Below are 19702 nucleotides of genomic sequence, written 5' to 3' on the forward strand. Positions count from 1 at the left end.
CATTCAGCTGGTTGCATGTACAGCTGGAAGTCATTTCTCTATATTCTATAAGAATATAAGATTTTGGTGACTGATATAAGTCAGCTAGATGACTGATATCCCCTCAGTTACATTAATTTATATTGCAATCTTGATCATCCATACTGAGGATATCTCACCTTGTCTGTCCTTTATGCCATTTGGTAATATATACATTCCAATATAAATATTATATATATATATACACACACACACACACATATATATATATATATATATATATGTGTGTGTGTGTGTGTGTATATATATATATATATATATATATATATATATATATATATATATATATATATATATATATATATATATATACACACACAATAATACTTAGACATTCTAAGACACCCTGTTTACTTCTCTTCAACCAAATCTACAAAGCATATAACAGTTCAGACCATAAGCCTGAGGCATCAAAATCCCCCTGACTCTCAGCTCTCCTTCCTTTAAATCTCTCGTCTGACAGTGAATTTGTTTCCTCTGTGAATTGATCTGCTGTAGATGCAGAGTAAGGGTCTCTGGCACAACTTCACCAACTTCCAAGGTGCACGGAGAGGGAAAGAAGTCTAGAGAGATGAGAACTCCAGCAACACTTGTAGTATGAAGATCAACACACCAAACCTCTCAGATTCTTTCCTCCTGTAAATGTGAAATGTTGATTCACAAAGTAGAGGCTACAGGGACAGCCAAGGGTCTCCAGATGGGCCTCAAGTAGAATAAGGGAGTGTTTTAATTTTATTAGTTGTTTATTACATTTTTATTTATTTTACTAGAGTTTAGTTATACTGTTTTAGATTATAGCACGGCTAGTAATTAAAATGTCTTTGATGGGAGTAACTGGAATTACAAGGAAACAGGCTCCATGGCGTCATCTTGAATCTTATGCAGCTATTTAGGTATTTAGGAATGCTTTAAACACTTAGAATAGTCTACCGCACTAACTATAATCTAGATAAATGCTATTATTATTTGGAAGAAGACATGTCGAATTATGTGCTAAATGAGGATAGTTTCTTGCATTTACGATTCATTCCTAACAATGTGTAAGTTTACATTTTCATTTTATTTGCACATTTATGAAGCCTAAAAACAAGTTCTAACTTTGCAAGTTACATCTGTAATATCTGTACTATTACAAAAGTAGTACTAGTATCAGGATGAGCAACGACCCTTCTATAACAGTCTCTTATTTCTTGAACAAGTCCAACCAATTTTTCCTTTTCTTTCATTTCTGTATCTGTAATTTCTTCTGATCGTTTTCATTTTGTCATGTATAAATTGGTTGTGCATTGGGTTCTATAAAACTTACCATAACAAGCCTGATGAGATATAAAAAAACATCTGCGTGAGGAGGCAGACAGCCAACCATCTTCCTACTTTTCATCATCTGCTGATTTCTTTTTCTTTCCCTAAATTAATTCGGGGATACTGTCTGATTCTCATTCAGGAAGAGTTCATCCACGGACTCCCAGCTGGACTGATAACAAAAAGTTCAAACATCTCTCTAACACAGCACTAATTATCCTCTGGTACCAAAAAAAATGTTTCTTTGCTTTTTATGTAATGTGTGAAAAGTCAAATCCATTATGCCAAAGTGAAAACAATAGTTTTCAGAGTTCTGTTAGTGGTTTGCATATAAGCAGCACAGGATCAATTTACACTTTTATAATGTGTGTTTGTGTTCTTAAGAGATTTCTTTTCCAGCACAGTTTTTTTTTTCTTAAATCAAAATCAGAAAGTAACATTTGATCTTGTCATAATCTTCTTCATTTTTCTTAGACTGAAAGTCATTTATCCTGTTTTCTAGTTTGAGTTTTTCTCACTTAATCTGAAAACTTTTCCTTGAATCTTTTCTTAGAAGTCTCAAATTCATGCCTTATCTCACCTGCAGCTTTACAGGATGCTAATGTTGAGAAAACCAGCAAACACCATTCTATGTCTGGGTATTTGCTTTCTGATAACATCAGTTTATTGCACATTTGATACTTATTCACTGTTCATATTGTTCCATTGAGGTTACATTTTTCAGTCAGGTGTGTTTAGCCCGATAGGATGGCTATATGGTATGTGGCAATGGAAAGGTTGAGCTCAAAATAATCAGATACACAGGGATCAAGGGATGTGTCTGCTCATGCAGCGCAGTCATCCTGGCAGATATAATAACTGCCAGGGGGAGGCACTTATCTCACATTGTGCAGAGGCATCACTGAAGAATTGCATCCCAAAAAACAAAAAAAAACAAAACAAGAACGTATCCCCTGCTATCAAAACCCAGTGTGTGTCTTTTTATGATTTAAAAGACACATTGATGATTTATGATTCCCTGACATTAACACATTAGGAATGAAAAAGAAGTCCACAATGTGACAACTGAAAATACACTCTCCGAAAACATAATAAAAAGATGAAAAGTAAAGATATGAAACAATGTATTCCATTTCCAGATTAGGTCTGCAATTTGTCAACTAAATGATCTCTGCTGTTAAACTTAGACAAGCGGAGTGCTGCTCAGTAAATCATGCTGACAATAATGATAGCTACAGTGTGTCCTGAGTATTTGTTTTATGGAGAGAGGGCCTTTTCTATTCACTCCACTGACATGTTTATTCACAAGGGGAAGAGGATGGATGTGAGTCATGAGCACATCTCAGGAAAAACTATATTATTAGAGTGTATTTTCTGTAATTATCAAGTCTGGCTGTATTTGTTGTGAGGAACTGAAACCATATATTGTGTTGCTTACAGTAGCTGAATGACATGAATTAGCTTTGCAGCTGAAGGGAATTTGTGTAGCTGAACAGTTTTTTACAGTCTGAAACAAGTATGTTTTTCTATTTAATGCGTTTTTCATATCTATTTTGTACCTGTTAGGACATTTGGAAAAATTACTTGACTATTATGTATCATTATCCGCGATGACTCTTGTCAAAAACATTTATAGTCTTTAGTTTTCTGTCTTCTTACCTGTTATGTACAGTTCAGTAAGAAAGTCATAAACCCTCTTTCTCTGTGATGCTTCAACTTTAAAGACAGAATGAATATTAGGTTTAGGCAAGAAACTGTGAATACATTAATGAAACAAATGATAGACACAATCTTGCGTCTTTTCATTTGTTGTTTGTTGTCAAATATCTCGTAGAAAACACAATTTTGCATCATTCATCCACACACACAAACACTCAAGTCCCAAAGACTTGAGAAGAAGCATAAAAAACTCCAGGCTGTTTCCTCCAGGGGGAGCACAGGTTTACCAACACTGGATTAGCCTCTGGCCAATGGTGATGCTCAAGAGATTATTCAAACAGCATCTAAAAAAAGCTCTCCACTCATACGCTCACCGAGTGGAAGTGAACAACACTTTCTGTGGAGTTCAGCCGCCTGTTGCATGCCATGACTGCGTTTTACCGGATAATTTTCCTTCTATCTGGTAAGTTCATTATTTACTTTGAAGTGGAGCTATGACTAGTGGGGGGAAAAAAATCCAAGTTATTCTAAGAACACAGAAGGAGTCAGTGCAGGTTACAGGCTTGAGGGGAAACCACTTGTATTTGCACAGTAATTCAGTCAAAATGTTATTCTAAGGGAGCAAATGAAAAGAAACTACAGCATTATACTTTATTTAGAGAAATATATGTTATCTCTTTACTGGTGACGAATGCATGTTTCATAATCCACAAATAAGAACAAGATGTACAAACCTGTATGACAATTTGTGGGTAATTCATGGTGTTCACAAATGCATTTTCCAATTCACAAACAAATGCCAACCAATTAGAGCAAATGTAAAACATCTGAAACACACAGAGCACCTGTACATTAGTGAATCAGATGATTGACTTTACATTTACACACATCTTACACCTCATGAATGTCTGAACACGTCAACCAGGTTCAGACTTGAAATAATGGGATAGTACAGAGAGAATTTAGTCCCCATAATGGTGACAAATGCATGTTTCTTGATCCACAAATAAAAATCAGAAATAAGTAAGGCATGTGTATGACAGTTTGTGAGTAATTTATGTTTATGTTCACAAATGCATTTTCCGCAAACCATCCACGAACAAATACCAACCAAACAAAAAAAAAACACAAACAAATGTAATACAATTTTACAAATAAATTCCAAACTCGAAATGTCATTAATCTGCATATATATTTCCAACTTCAACGTCATTAATCTAACTTTTGAAAAGCTCCCTGTGCATATAAATGATTTTTGCTTTTATTTACAGATTTTTGAATATGTGTGCATGGATCACCTGACGTGTGTGAATTCATTTACAATTATATTTGTGTCTTTTTCACAGCCTCTGATCCACAAATGTTGGAAAACTCAGATGGCTTGTTAGTCGCTACAGAGAAGAATCCACATGGATGTCACTCCATGGTTCCTACTTGCTGGGACTAGCACATGGAGACCACAACCCACTGTTAGTCCGCTCGCACTGATACCACACAGACAAATAAGAAGTTCGCCACCTAGCTGTAGCTGGCTCGGTTTTTGTGAAACTGTCATAAAAACATAGTCCTGTCCTGAACTAATTAGCTGCAGAAACACAATTAAGATTGCTTCATGAATTGTTAGGACAGAGGCAGTCGATAAGCTGGTCTTTAGGCGTCAGGAAAGGGGAAACAGCCTCTACAAGCTTGAATAGTATAGGTAGTGAATTTAAAGTTGCCAAAATTAAAGCCATAACAGAAATATTCCATGTAAAAACACTTTAAAGGGTGATGAGATATTGTATGTTTTGGGAAATCACTCACATTTCTAAATCTTGTTTTTATTTGTGGATAATGAAACACACTTTCAACACCAGTGTAAGGACTAATTTCTCTCCATATTTCCCCATTATTCTAAGTCTGGACCTGGTTGAGCTGTTCTGGCACAGTATATCTTTTTTGTATTCATGATAGCTGTGAGTAAGAGTAAGGTCAGTGCTGTGAGTGCTGTACAGGGGCTCACTGGGGCTGCAGAAACACACATTCTTGTGAAGAAACAGCCTAAAAAATATGCATGTACCTTTCTAGATTTCTTTGATTCTGTAGCCAATTAGAAAAAAGGACTTCATACATGCAGAGGGCCGAGCAGTGTCTTTGTGCAGGGTTTTATGTTTAATTTTATGAAGAATATGACACGGTTTCTTTCTCTTGCAGTGGCCGTGGCCTCTGTGACGACACGCGGGTCCCAGCGGACTAAAAGAGGGCTACTCGAGCTGGCAGGAGCCATCAAATGCAGCACAGGGAGATCTGCCTTGGCTTATATGATGTACGGATGCTACTGCGGACTGGGTGGTCAAGGCTGGCCCAGAGACAAGGCAGACTGGTGAGGCACCAGCCAGGGCTTTAATCACACTCCTCTCAAAGCTGACAGAAGAAAATACAACTCAATGTCAAGACTGCTTTTATCTTTTTTTTCTGAAAATATCACATATGCAGACTAAAATGTAAACACCCAATTGACACTCTATATATGACCCACCTATACATTATGCGGTGCAAAGTATATCATTCAGCGTGCATTATAGCCCTCCACGGTGGGCACACATGATTTGGGTTCTTCTCAGTCATCCTACATCCTGCTGGTGTGCACAGTGTTTCTGTTTGTGAACGAGTCGACTGAACCACAAATGCTGTGCGACGGGATGGAAGGAGAGGATGATGCCCAAATTCAGCAGACTCACATGGTCCAATGGGTACAGCAATTCAAAAGAGCTCCAAAAATTCCACACCCAAATCCTAATTGCCGACTCCTTCTTTTCCTTCTTCACCACAAAGCGTCAAGCCCCCTCAAACCAGTTAACTGCTAACTATCTGTTTTGTAAACTCATGTGGTGATCCTGCCCTGCCTTTAAAATAGCTGTGGTTAGACTCCAACCACAGCACTGGGACTATCCACCTATCGCTTTCTTGACCCTGTCTGGTCTAAATTGAGTTCTGACTGCTGCCGCCTTCAAAACAACACATCTATCATGCTGTTAATTGTCTTAATTCTGTATGTAGGTGCTGCCACAGACATGACTGCTGTTACGGAGTTGCCGAACGTTTTGGCTGCCAAACCAAAACAGACCGGTATCAGTGGACATGTGAGGACAAGACAGCTGAGTGTGGTATTGCATTTTTAAGCCTTGTTTGTAATATCCATATGTTTGCTTTTTGATCTTTGTGTTTAGTGGCAGCACATTAAATATCATGCTTTGCATACATGCATAACACACCTTCAGGAGTAAACATAAAAGTGAAACACAGATCCGGCTATGTGTGCGTGTACCCATGGTGCTATGAAAACAGTATGCAGACAGCTGATTCTAGGGAAAGGAGTGGATGCCTATAACCTGTATTTAATGTTATTTTAAGCCTCCTTTAATCCACAGTAATTACAATTATAAATAGGAATAGCCTTAATAAAGTGTACCTAAGCACTGAAAACAGTGGGTTGATTATGATTTTCTTTATATACATCAATGTAAAATTACTTCACAATATCTGCATTAACTGTTTGTTACTTGTGTGTGTTTCGGTTCAGTAGCCAGATTTCTCTCATTCTTAGAGGAATTGCACTAAATTAACCATTCAGAAGGAAAATGAATAAAGCTAGAGTTGTTTGCAGCAGTAACAACCAAGATTTTGCAACAAACACTAATGATGGAAACAACAAAAAGCATGCATATTTAGTGAAAATCCTCTTTTCAGCTTATCACTGAAAGAAGACGTTTATGTTCTTCGTTGCAGATGATGTGAAGGACAAATGTGAAAAGCTGCTGTGCAAGTGTGACAGAGACGCTGCCAAATGTTTGAGAAAAGCACCTTTCATCCGGAAATATGCCTTATGGCCAGATTTCCTCTGTGGCTACCAACAACCAACGTGTAATATTTACTGACACAATAAATGCATCTGCATGTCTTGTGTGCCTTTTGCAAATACATATTACAGTAATAATGGTAACAGGAGTAATGTAAAATTGTAAAAAAAAAAACAACAAAAAAAACAAATCCAAAGCTGTTTAATTTATCATTATCAGGCCCTTTTACCTAATGTGACAGTACATAATGAGATGTATTTTTGCAGATACCCTTATATCAAATGTTGTTTCAATAAAACACAAAAACTACTATTAAAACCTGAAAAGACTTTGCAGTAAATGAGCACCTAATTTCTGATAAGTGCCCCATGAATGCCTGGAAAGTAGTAATGGGGATTATATCTGCCCTGGATTCACACAATAGAAGGGCAACTTGTGCATTCCTCGGGTGAAACTCAGCCAGAAGGTCGATTGTTAATCAGCAAGGGAAACATCAGATGGTCTCAGTCCTCACAACAGTACTTTTATTTGCTGAGGGCGTTGTCTGCCTTATAACTCTGAAGTTGCCTCCCTGTGCTCTGGGAATGTTTTGACTACTCTTCATTCATCGGGGGTTTTTTGAAAAAAAAAAAAAGTTATTTGGAAACTTGAGTGAGTTAATAGGCAAACTGAGGTTTTCCTGCTTTTCTATTTAAAGTCAGCTGTGACACAGCTTTTATACTTCTTTCCCCCAAAACCCACGTATAAAAGGTTTCAGCAGCATTGTTAGTGCTATTCCTGAAATCTCTTAAGTGTTCATTTCCTTTTAAAGCTTTAATAGCACAGTATTGTTGTGCTGAAAAGAACTCTCCCATGGAGTCTACAGATTAACTTGAGTCAATACATAGCCATTCAGTGATCTCATATACCCTTAATATTGTTACATTGTGAGTTAGTGATGTATGGCTGGTCTCATTGGCCGGTCCGCAGTGAAGTATTTGCTCTGTCTTTTTTCTCAGAAAAAAATAAATAAAACAACAAATGCAACCTTTGAACCAAGGCAGGCCTCTAAGGAAAAATAAGGTCATAAAACCAGGCAGACGTTGCCTGGTCTTTGATGTGTGAAGTATAGAAATTCACCTGTAGGTGGTGCAATATTCACAAACATTAATCACGCTGACAGCATGTGAGGCAAGCATTTACACAACTTAAACAATGACAGAGTTTGTTCTTAATAATCATCATTGATGTCATTTAAATATATTTTTAAAAAACTTAGAGGAATTTCTGCATTGAGTTCAGTAGAAACAAGGAGACAGTTTTCTGACAGTGGTTTCACATGTAGAAAATGATTCTATTTTAGTCCACCACAGTTGGTTTTAGGTTTGGGAACCTCCTTTAGATTAAATTAGTTCAAGTAAAAACCGTCATTTCCCTCTGACACTCACTAAACACCATTACCACCGTGGGTGTAATCATAGTAAATAAAACAGTGTCCCAGATGTTACTGCTCTGGTGAGCTTCTACACTCCTGAGCTTTGTGTATCGGTTCACAGAGGAAACACAGTTTCTTTGTTGAATGAGAGCATGGCTCATGTGTGGACTGAAATGGGAGATGATGCTGTGGTGCATGGTGTGGTGCAGCGAAGTCCAGGACTGGAAACAAGTATCTGGGTCATGGCCCACAGACACTTGCCCGATTGTATCCTTCACCTTCTACCTTCAGTGGGTATGAGCTCCGAAGTTAGTGAAGTCAAACGCTCCATCCACCATGTGGCAGACAGCCAGTACCACACTTCTATTAGTATATTTTCTTCTAACACTAATCTCTCTGAATGAAAATGAAATAATTTTTTATTGTACCATCATTAAACTGTGCTGAGCTAGTGTGCTACAAATTATGTATGATTTAAAGTATTTTTTTAACTTTGCTATAACTATGTTTTATACACTAAGTATACTGTAAGTAGAAAGCAGGGTGCTTTGTTTGTGTGGTGCTAAAATTGTTTGCATTAAAGTTACAGGCTGAGTCACTACAGCAGCTGTTTGAGTGAAATCAGAAACTGAGAAACAGAAGACCCTCATTCATTTAACCTTTCTCATTGTGTAACACTGGCTGTGTTTCTCAAGCAAAAACATTTTGATCTCTAATGCGTTAAAGGTTGCATGGCTGTTTTGCAGAGGGAAAGTCTTCATCGGATGCTGAAAGATTCACTTACATAGCTCTGACATCTCTTTCTGGGTTGTTAGTGTCTGGTTTTCAGTTTCAAGGACATTTTGATGAATAGTACATCTCTAAATATTTGTTTAGAGCACACTGTGGTTCAGTTTCATTTCTGGCCAGCCAGCTGTCTTGTGAACCTGCATCCTGCTCCTTTCTTTTCCCCGCTGCCTGTGAAGGTTGATGAGGTTTCTCCTCAGAGCTGTACTCTGGCAGCACACTCCTCTCTTCTGTTCCTGCTGCCTTGAAGTGGTGTGTCAAGGATTTCAGCTCTTGACTTTGTTGATGATCTCTCACCTGTGCTATGTACTCTTGCCAAATACCATCATCACACAGTCTGTGTCTACACCAGTCTTAACCGTTGCCTTAAGAATCTATCCACACCTTCAAAAGATGAGACTTTCTGTCATTGCTGGTTGGAAGGTTGTGAAAGTTAAGACTCAATGCCTGGTCCTGTTTTGAATCTCAAAACAGATACCTCCTGTGCACTGTTGAAAGTGGTGCATTTGCATTGACTGTGTCCTCTAAGTGCCTGAATACTTGTCCTTTCCCTCTCATCTCTTGCTGAGGATCAATGGGATTTTTCAGTGTTTTAGTGATGAGCTGTGTGAACCTTGAGAACTGCATCTAAAATACTTCATTGTCAAAACTCTTCAGCTGCAGGTGGTTATTAATATTTTACTTGTGGGATTTGGCTGTACAACTTCGCCGGTGTTATTTCACAGTTATCAGCAGCAGCAGTTGAGTTTGGCCGTAGCTGACATGCAAAGTCTGGTTAAAAATGACTCAACTGACCTCATATTAACATTTCTGGATCATTATGGCACTCGAAGAAACCAGGCATTTGAGGAAATGCCGGTCCCCTACCCTACATATGCATGACAGCGTGGTTGCCGCAACGAATGAGCACATTCTTTAATCCCTGCCGGGTGAGCTGACAGAACGTGTTCCACGCTAATTGCATTCTTTAATCAACTGTTTGTCTCTCCAGCTGAGAGCCAGATAGCACACAATGAAGTCTTGGCTTAAACAGCTCCAAACATAAACAACCATGTGCAGAACAAAGTATGACTTCATATACCAGCATAAGATCTTCTAAGCTATGTACAGGCATAATTTGTTCCACTGATGTACTGTTGTTTTTTTTTTATTATATAAAATAGAATGACAAGTAACTAAAATACAATAGAATACATGATTTGGATGGGTTTCAATGCTTTGCATTTACTGTGTAAAAAGAACTCCTTTGAATTCAGAATACCACTGCCTACGCAAGCACAAAAATCAATGTGAATGGAGCCCAAAGCAGACTTGGACATGCTGCCAATATACTGCATGTTGCAGACTCTTTAGTCATCCTCCTCCTCCTGTTTTCTCCTTTGTGTGTTTTTTTTTTTAAGACTCTTTTTATTTGCAGGTGGCAGAGGAGAAATGAAAGGAGATTAAAAGTATTGTACAAATGATATGATATTGAATATGTGTGATTTTTATAATCTAAGTGATGATCACACATACTGATCGTTTGACAAAGTAAAGAAGAACAACAAATAACAACACGACTCTATTATCCTTGCCTACAGCTGTAGGCATGTACAAAATGCTAATATACGAAGCCGTTGTATACAGTATGATGTCAGCATCATCTATCAGGATTCAGACATGTGTGTGATTATATAGCATTTTATCAGTTGTTCAAGAAAAGGCAGATTTCAGCAACCAGAAGATGAACTGAGGGGATTAAGGACAGGATGAGAAATACGTGAATATGTGTCAAATTTCTTGTAAGGATGAAGACAAAGGTGAAGAATTGTGTCTTTTGCCAGTAGTGACCCCATCTGGCCAATTACCTCCAATTTTCCTCCAAGATATATATTGTTTTTGCTAGGACCGCACAATTCCTGCAGTGTGTTGTTTAAAAATGGGAGGGACAGCTCTTATTCTGCCTTTCTAACCAGCTCAGGGAAGGGTGAGAGCGTTTCAATGAGGATACACGTGAAAGCCTGCACTACACAGCCCCCACCCGTGCTAATAAAATATGAGGGAAAAAAGCAGTAGAAGAGGGATCATTAAAACAGAAAGAATGGAGACACTTATGCTGTTGCTATATCTGGAATCTAAATACAAGCTGTGAAAGTGAAAACTATTTAGAAGGGCCCTGATAATTGCTTTCCTAATCTTGGAGGAAAGCTTATGTGACACACTCATTTCCACTAAGGTGAGATTGCGTCATTATGCTTACAAAGGTATACATACAGTATACTTTTATACCAAATATCCAATTTAAACTGTCTCCAGAATCTCTTTGACCAGGTATAAGCTAATAAAATAATGTCAGCAAATGTTATTTACTGACATTAAAAGCTCAGCGGCAGAAAATCCTCTTGGGGAAGAAAAAACAATAATATATAAAGTCCTTATATTTTCTCCTAATACTTTCTTAGGTCATGGGATCAATGTTTTATATTATTATTGACACTTTAAAAAAAAAACCCACACAGGTTACCATGGAAACAAGCTGCTGGCACTGCAGCTCACTAATAGATGTCAATCACAGTGGCCTTGACTGCATGATGTTTATGAGCCATTCTTTTGTGTTCACTTGAAAAATACTTGTGGACCATATGAGAGCAAATTCCTCTCAAACATCCACACAGCTCTTAACCACAATATAAAATGATCACCTGAGGAAGTCTAAAAGGAGATTTTATTGCATTTTGTCTGTTTGCATTGTGTCATGAAGGACAATGTCTTTTTCTTCACCATCATGACAATTAAACTTTAGAACCTGCAATTTTGCAATCTGGACCATATTTGAAGTGAGGAAGGTACTGGTTTATGTGTTAAATGCATTTCCTCTCACTGTGATTGTAGTTGGAGATTGGAGCGGTTTAAAGGTTTTAAATTGTTTTCTTCCTATCATCATGCCTCGGTTTACAAAGGGTCACTTGAACAGATGGAACGTGATGATACACTGCAGCGTGAACTAGATACGAATCATTGATGCTGCAACATGGAGCGTTACCCAGGAAACTGCAGTAGTCTGCTTCATCACTGTCAGCTGAGTATGCATGATTATGATGAAATCATCCCAATGATGTGATGTGAAAATATGTTTTGCACAGGAGACTTAATGCAATATTGTGAAAAGTAACATTTGATCAAGCTCAGGTGTATTTGCTGAGTATCTAAAAACACAAGCTGTCAGACAGGCAAACATCCACTTTGAAGATAAACGCAGGTGCAACAGCAATTTTGAAACTTACTGTGAGGATAAATGTGAAACACACTTGAGGCCCTATCATTCTGTATTTCAGGCTGCAATTTCTATGTTTTTCCATTCATTTTGAATTAGACACACTCTATGTTGTATTTTGTGTCAAAAAATTGCACTGAGTTGTTATACGCAGTGAAGTCAAGTGCGTAAAGACCCTGATCGAGTGTAAAAATGCATACTTGTGTGTAAAGTCACCAGTTAAACCTGAATTACATTAAAATGATGAAAGGAAAATGTCCAAGGGAATAATTTAACATGGTAAAAACTCAGTCTACTTAAAAGAAACATTTCCTTTCCAATACAGTTTGTATGAATTTATTAACAGTGTTGTTTTTATTAACACAGAATCACTGGACTCCCTTTACTGTACTTCCGCACATACTATGGTTTACACCAGTGGTTCTCAAGGTAGGGTCCAGAGACCCCCAAGGGTCCTTGAGGGGGTTTTAGGGGGTCCCCAGCAAAAAGGGAAATAACTTATTTTCTCTATAATTCCATCCATAAGTAACACAATGACAGAATGTGTGACTATTTTGGTCATGAGTTTCATACACTTTCTATAATAAAACGTGTAAAAGCGAAAATCTTATCAGGTGGGGGTCCGTGGTCTAATTTGTGTCAGTTTAGAGATCTTTGACGTGAGAATTTTGAGAACCACTGGTTAAAACCATTGCTGCTCTAAGTCTCGACTTCAAAAGGCACGGACGGGGTTCGAACCCGCGATCTTCGGTTTACGAGACCGACGCCTTACCACTTGGCCACCGCGCCTGCGCTGACTTTGCCGTCCTGATTTAATTTGTCCTTTGACAAAGCCCACACGTTGTCGGTATTTATATACTGTAGATATGACGGCGCACTTGCTATTGTCTTTTAAATGCGGTCAGGCTCGACTTCCTCCCTCTGACCGACACAAACACTGTGAGCTGCTGAGATTAACAACCAGTAGAAATGTATTGTTGTAATTTGGCCACAAGAGGAGGCTGTTAACTACCGTGTGAGAAAACAAAATACGTGTCTAGTCATTTGCAGATTTTAACAAGTAGAGGTCTCTCTTCTACTTCCAGTGTTTACAACAAAGAAACACAACATAGGTGAGCCCGCAATGTCTGCTTTTCAGTCCTCTTTACTTTCTGTTTTGGTTAAGGGCTGTCGCGTTTCCTGTAAAGCTAATTAGTGAAACTGCACGTCCGGCACTGATTTGGCAAGAAACCAGTTCAAACTAATCAAGGTAGCCCGAGCTAAATGCACAAGCAGCACAAAAGTTTAGTTACGGGTGAACAACATAACAAACCATTGTGCTATTCTTGACCGTTTAGAAGTAGTGGAAGTAAATATATGAAGTTTGGTCTTAGGTTGGTTATAAGGAAAAAGCCAGTGGGTCATTAAAAGCCTAGGCTATTTGAAGCATAATGTGCCCTGCAAAAATCACTGCAAGCTGCCAACGTGTTACAAGTTGCATGCACAAAGTTGACATTGTCAACAAAGGCTGGTCGTGATGGAGAAACTTTACAAAGGGAGCTTTTATTAAGATCTGACTTTCAATCGGTTATTAAGATAGGCCTACCTTAATATTTTATGACATCAAACACAAAACACAGGTGTCCTCAAGTCTGCAGGCCACTCTGGCATACACTGTCATGGCATGGGCCAGGGTTTGGTGGAGAAAAGGTCAGGGGGTCACCAAAATCACCAAAAATGCAATATCTCAACTAAATTCAATGGCAATGTGTGCAGTAACTGTCAAGATATTTTGTTCAGAATTGGCATATTGAACACAGAGAGATTGAGCTTGCATAGCTAATAACTATGAGAACCATGAGGCTGTTTGTAGTTCTTTCCTAAGCAATACAATATGCATGAAGCCAGACTGCAGCTTTTCACTGTCTTTCTTTTCCAAACATCAAAGATGAATGCCTGCCTGAGGGGATTTTTTTTTTTTTTTTTGGGAGGGAGGTGTGGGAGTGGTGGTGGGGGGGGGGGTGGGGGGTCAGATATCCTAGAGGCTGTTTGAAAAATGAATAAGACTCATTTCCATTGGGAATGAGTTAGTGGTGAAAATCACAGATGTGGAGTATTCACCTTGACCTGCTTATATCAGCACACAGACCAACAGAAGGGCTTCTCAGGGATAAACTGCATGCGTAGATTTAATTCAGAGTACCTAGAAATTTGACACTGTTTCTGTCAAAGTCCAGACTTGCTTTAGTAGATGGCTAGGTTCAATCAACTCTAAATAATGTAATAATATATAATGTCTAAACTAACTGTCTTAAAAGCAAATTACCATCAATGATAAAACAGGATAAACACCCTTGAGTGAGATTTTAAATTGCTAGAGGTGCTTGTAGTTTATTTTATAATGTCACATGTCATTGATTTTTAGCAGCTCTTTGTTTTTTATTTACTATCATAAACCGCTGCAATAACACAACCTGTAAGATACAATATGTTCCAGACAGAGATGATCTGGTGCATTTTTGTTCATGCTGGGAACACCAAGCAGCTCATACCCTGAGAGAATAAGATGTATTACTGTAGCAAGCTATTTAATTATTTATTGCCTTGAAAAATCATCGTATTTTGCTGTGCTGCTTGTGCAGCAGAATACTCCTGTGCCCTGAAATCTGAGAATATTTATTTTTTTGTCGAACAGACACACCTTTTTTTGCATAGAGCTTGCTCTTTTGCTATGTAAACAAGAGTAAAACTCTTGCAAGCAAGAGCAAGCCTCTTCTGGCTGCTTTATATTTTTGTTAGCATTGTAGCTCAGTCATGTTAGCTTCAAGCTGATGAAGACATCTTTATTGCAGTGTTTCCTAATAATCTGGATCTGCATCTGCATGAATAGCCACTGGTACCATGTAGACTGTCATTTTAAAGCTGAGATGGAGCATAAATCCTTATTACATCCCTCTATGTTGATGTCACTAATTAAGCTGAGGACACAGCAGACAAAATTAATGGAAAAATCTTCAGTACAAAATGGTCAGCCGTAATTTAATGTAGGCCTATTATGAGCAAAAAACTAAAATAAACTAAAAATACTAAAACACTAAAGTACATTGTTACAAATATTCCAACACAGCTAATAAGGGACATTGACCACTGGGTTTCACAGATCATAACATGACATTATCAGTCACATCCAAACTAGCCTGCTTGATTAGCTCTCCAGCTAGCCCATCTGCACAGTGAATCACTCTAGATCAGATAGCCTACATTTTTTATGAATTTCTGTCTTAGAGATTCATTGAATTGTCTACATACATTTATAATTGCATTTGAAATAATTATCTTAGTTGTAAAGTGCTCTGTTGTGGCACCTTGTAAGAAGAAATGTCAGCATTTTTAATTGAAATTTAAAGTTTCAGTCACAGCTTTTATTGAGTATTTCTGAAGTGTATATGATGATGTAAATTATTCTGTATTGAGGATTAAAATGACCTTTTCCACCTGTCTTACCATTGAAGAGGCTTTACACCAGGCTGTGAACTGAACACGCAGTGCTGATGAACTAGACACCAGTCAAAACAATCATTTTCTATGTTAAGATCTTGCTGGAAAATGAGAGAAAACAATGATTATAGCAAATACAAAACTGTGTTAATAGACTATTTTAAAAAATGTATGAGACTGTACAGTTATGCTTAATGGATACATTATGCGCATGTCATCCTTCTGGATAACACAACATACACTCAGTTTTGTTTTTGTTTTTTTTTGGTGATGTCTTGTGATCTCTCTCCTGCTATTCTCTTGCAACTGAGCAACTTGTTCTATTTTGTCAAAATACTGTATTTACTCTATTTCAAGGTGTAGAAATAAAATGTGTTTAAATATATCACAATCCAGGCAAATGCAAGTGGCAGCCAACACAGCGGGTCTTTGCTGGTGCAGTGTGAGGAGAAAATTGGTCATTGTGAGAAGGGTATGCTGGATCTGACCCTGGCTACAACCAGACATGCGAGTGTGAAATCCAGTTGAAAGGTAAGCAGCTGATAAAGCTACATCACAAAGGCAATATCATCTCTCCCCCTCTCTCCCCAAATTTTCTTTTCACCCATCTCTCTCCCCCTTTCTTTGCATTCATCTGCTCATTAACTGGGCTATTTTCACAACTTCATACAGCCGAATGATTGTAAGATTTAATAAAATATCACCTCATGATGCAGCTGATTGAAAAGCCCAGAGTGCTGAAATATGTCATTTCTAAGAAACTGATTTGATTTTACACAACACTGTTTAATTTATGTTTCTCCTTCTTTCTGTAGCTTAATGTGTACAAAGCAATTAGGTGCACATCACTCATGTCTGTTGGGTCTGTTACCATAGCTACAATACGATAGTGCAGACAATCATCTGGTCCTTGTTTCCTCCAATAGGGTCGCACGGCTGAAGCTGCAATATACAGTAAAGATGCTCATCTTTCAGCAACACACTAGTAAGAATCCGAAACAGGTTCATGAGTATGAGAAAGTATTGCAGAGTGGCAGGCAGGGGACTGCGCCCAGTCATGGCGGACCACAGAAACAAGATCCGACGAGCCACACAGCAGGAGAGGAAGGTGAGAGCATCTACCATTTTGAAATTCAACTCCTCTTATTGTTCGTTGAAAGAGTTTGGCGGAACAAAACAGTGACAGTAAACAAGATACGTCTTATAATTCAGCATTTAAACGCAAAAAGGGACCAGGATGAACAAAAAGGAGGTATCACTTAAAACGCATCAGATGGACGAAAGCAGACAGAAAGACTCTGCGTATACTTATAAATGTAGTCTGAAGCTGTTCAGGTCAAATTTAGTTTCAAGTGGTGTGATCAAAGAAATCCAGCTGAGCTCTTGCTGAAAAGGAAACGCTCCTTTTACGTTACATATGATAGAACAACTGGAAATGGGGAAAAGTTATCAAAACAGTTTTTTTGGTTCAAATGTTCAGAATTTATTGTACATGAAATCAGAATTGTGAAAGTAAATGTACAGATGTGTCCTCAATCAAAGAGCGCTTCAAATCCCATTAGTCAGAACATCTGAGGAAAAAGATACGTTCAGGGACTATCATGGAGGAGCTTTGAGGCCAGGCTTGTTGAAATCAAAGGCCTGAGAGCTGAAATAATTTTCTGTCCTTATCATTCTGAGGAAAATAAATGTGGTCAGTAAATGTTCGGCTTGGAAAAGGACAACAGCCAATGCAGCATGTTCAAGCTGCCCCCCTACTGGGCGGCCCATGAGCCTGTCGATATGGTGGTTTGATGTTGGATGGAAAATAAGAACCCCCCACAACAAACAGAGAGAGGGCTGGAACAGAGAGACTGGAACAGAGGAAGAGAGGGTAGAAAGGGAAGAACCATCGACAGATGGACTCTGTTGTGATTAAAGATGGCGGCAGTCTTTACTGCAGACTACGAAGGACTATACTCGATCCATAGAAAAGCGGTGGGAGTAGTCTACGATTCAGCACAACAAAACCGAAAACCACACAGAAAGGTAAACCAGCAGGTATGATGTCTGCTTTTGAATCTCTGAGGATGAGAACTGCTGTTTCCAGTAACTTTCCATTGTACTGTTTATCGGTCTATTATGTCTGTCATCGTTTTTCATGTCAGTGCCACACTGGTTTTGTTGTGTCCTCCTCCTCATCAAAAGCAAAGCAGATCATTTGATTTGACCGTTGAATGTGCATCCCATGACCAGACTACTGAAGACCACGACAGACTGGACGCTTAAATTAATTTGAATTTCTTCAAGCCAGCGGATGTCTGACAATGTACTTTCACCATTTGGTACATGGTTACGGATTTATGTCTTTGGTATTATGTCACCGTAGGAAATATGGGCCTTTTTTTAATAAGATTGTTTTCTTTCTTGTGGGGAATATGGTGCTTTATGAGCTAGAATATCCGGCAAAATAAACTCAAGTCTGCAAATTGCTCAATCCTCTGTGCCTAATCCACTCCAAGGCTTGTTAGTCATGATATATTCAGCCTGGACAAAGGACATCAGCAGGACTCCAGAATACATTTTCTGACAGTCTTTTGATATTACTCTTTGGATAATGTTCAAAACTTAAAACAAACATGAAATACCTTTAATATTCCTGCCACACTTTCATTTAAACCCTCTTATCTAAATAACTCTTTTAATCATGTCAACGATTTTGAGTGTCTCGATTTAATATATAACCCTGTCTATGTTTTCAATCTTTAGTTTCGAGGGCTTTAAAACATGATATCTTGTTTGTTGTTAATTTTTTAACTTTAAGTGAATTATCTGAATACAACCAGTTTGAAAAATAGAAATCTCTATTGTGTGCTCTTAGAATGGGAGCATTCACGTAAACGTCTTAATGGGCTTTTGTTCATCAGAGAGTCTTCAGCAGAGATAAGCCTATTTCAGCCAAGGCCTACAAGGGAGTCTAAATCCACACTGACAGGTGGAACAAAAGACAACTGAAAGCACTGAATTGGGAAACATGAATTTGTCCTCTGGTAACACTTAAGTGCAGCAGGATGTTCAAGAATGTGAAAATATATTTAAATGTCAGATTAATTCTTAACAGATAAATTCTTAACACATCTGAAATCCTCCTTTTTTTAAGAGCAATGATCATCGTGACTCTTAACAAGCTTTTACAAACTGGTAAATTACAATTTTTCTCTAATCAGAAATAAGTATCAGCAATCAGTGAACACAATAATGATTAATTGCAGGCTTTTAACAACTACATTTCTTTATCAATTTTGGCACAAAATATAGTTTTTACACAAGCTTTGCTGATTTTAGTAGTAGATAGGTCTGGTTCATACACTCCTTACACCTCAGAGCTGAACAGAAACATCTTCTATTGTTCCTCCATGTGCAGAGCAGCTCCACTGGGCCAGTCGCTGAAGGGCGTCTTGTTTGTAGTTGCTGAGGAATAGAAGACTATTTTTCATACACCTTCCCCACCCAGCCGTTTCCACCAGTTCAAGGGATTCAGTTTGCAAACCCTCAGGTCACAAGTTTTCTGCTCATGACTGAAACCTTTCATTACTGCGGCTCGCTGTAAAAATGTTTGTAGAGGTAGTTTTTGGATGGTGTGCCAATGGAAGTCAGAATGCATTATCATCTGATATTGTGATACAAGGGGAAAATGACTAAAATTTGAGTTGGAGTCCATTCTGTTTTTTAGTTTTTATGGCGCAGTTAAATCTTTATATAATTGATTAATGCACTTTCAAAAATGACCATAAATTATTTTATTTCAGTTATTCTTATATTTCTGTCACATTGGCAGTCATATATATATATACACACAGTGGTGGAAAGAAACTAAGTACATTTACTCAAGTAGTGTACTTAACTACAACTTCGAGGTATTTGTACTTTACTTGAGTATTTCCATTTGATGCT

The 19702-nt window shown here is 38.1% G+C and overlaps 2 protein-coding genes and 1 non-coding gene across 5 annotated transcripts in view; 2 read left to right on the forward strand and 1 right to left on the reverse strand.

The window, feature by feature from the left end:
- Positions 1–3374: 3374 nt before the first annotated feature.
- pla2g10 (phospholipase A2 group X) lies at positions 3375–7166 on the forward strand. Its single transcript, XM_044332295.1, has 4 exons — positions 3375–3463; positions 5194–5362; positions 6040–6146; positions 6769–7166. Exons 1-4 carry the CDS (start codon positions 3427–3429, stop codon positions 6915–6917), a joined length of 462 nt encoding a protein of 153 aa, XP_044188230.1. The 5' UTR covers positions 3375–3426; the 3' UTR covers positions 6918–7166.
- A 5843-nt stretch (positions 7167–13009) lies between these two features.
- On the reverse strand, positions 13010–13081 carry trnat-cgu. The gene has a single exon. It is a non-coding gene; the product is annotated as a tRNA-Thr (tRNA).
- A 123-nt stretch (positions 13082–13204) lies between these two features.
- axin1 (axin 1) overlaps positions 13205–19702 on the forward strand; it is a 39754-nt gene continuing 33256 nt past the window's right edge. For all 3 annotated transcript variants that reach the window (XM_044332050.1, XM_044332048.1, XM_044332053.1), the window contains exons 1-3: positions 13205–13404; positions 16166–16300; positions 16696–16877. The gene's annotated coding sequence lies outside the window, so the exon portion shown is untranslated. The remainder of the gene's footprint in view (positions 13405–16165; positions 16301–16695; positions 16878–19702) is intronic.

This window comes from Thunnus albacares, chromosome 17 (genome assembly GCF_914725855.1).
Source record: "Thunnus albacares chromosome 17, fThuAlb1.1, whole genome shotgun sequence".
NCBI classification, from domain to species: Eukaryota; Metazoa; Chordata; class Actinopteri; order Scombriformes; family Scombridae; genus Thunnus; species Thunnus albacares.

Coding starts and splice junctions, on each gene's coding strand:
- pla2g10 (XM_044332295.1), top strand. CDS start 3,427: ATGACTGCGTTTTACCGGATAATTTTCCTTCTATCTG. Junction 5,363..6,039: donor CCCAGAGACAAGGCAGACTG/GTGAGGCACCAG, acceptor TTCTGTATGTAG/GTGCTGCCACAGACATGACT. Junction 6,147..6,768: donor GGACAAGACAGCTGAGTGTG/GTATTGCATTTT, acceptor TCTTCGTTGCAG/ATGATGTGAAGGACAAATGT.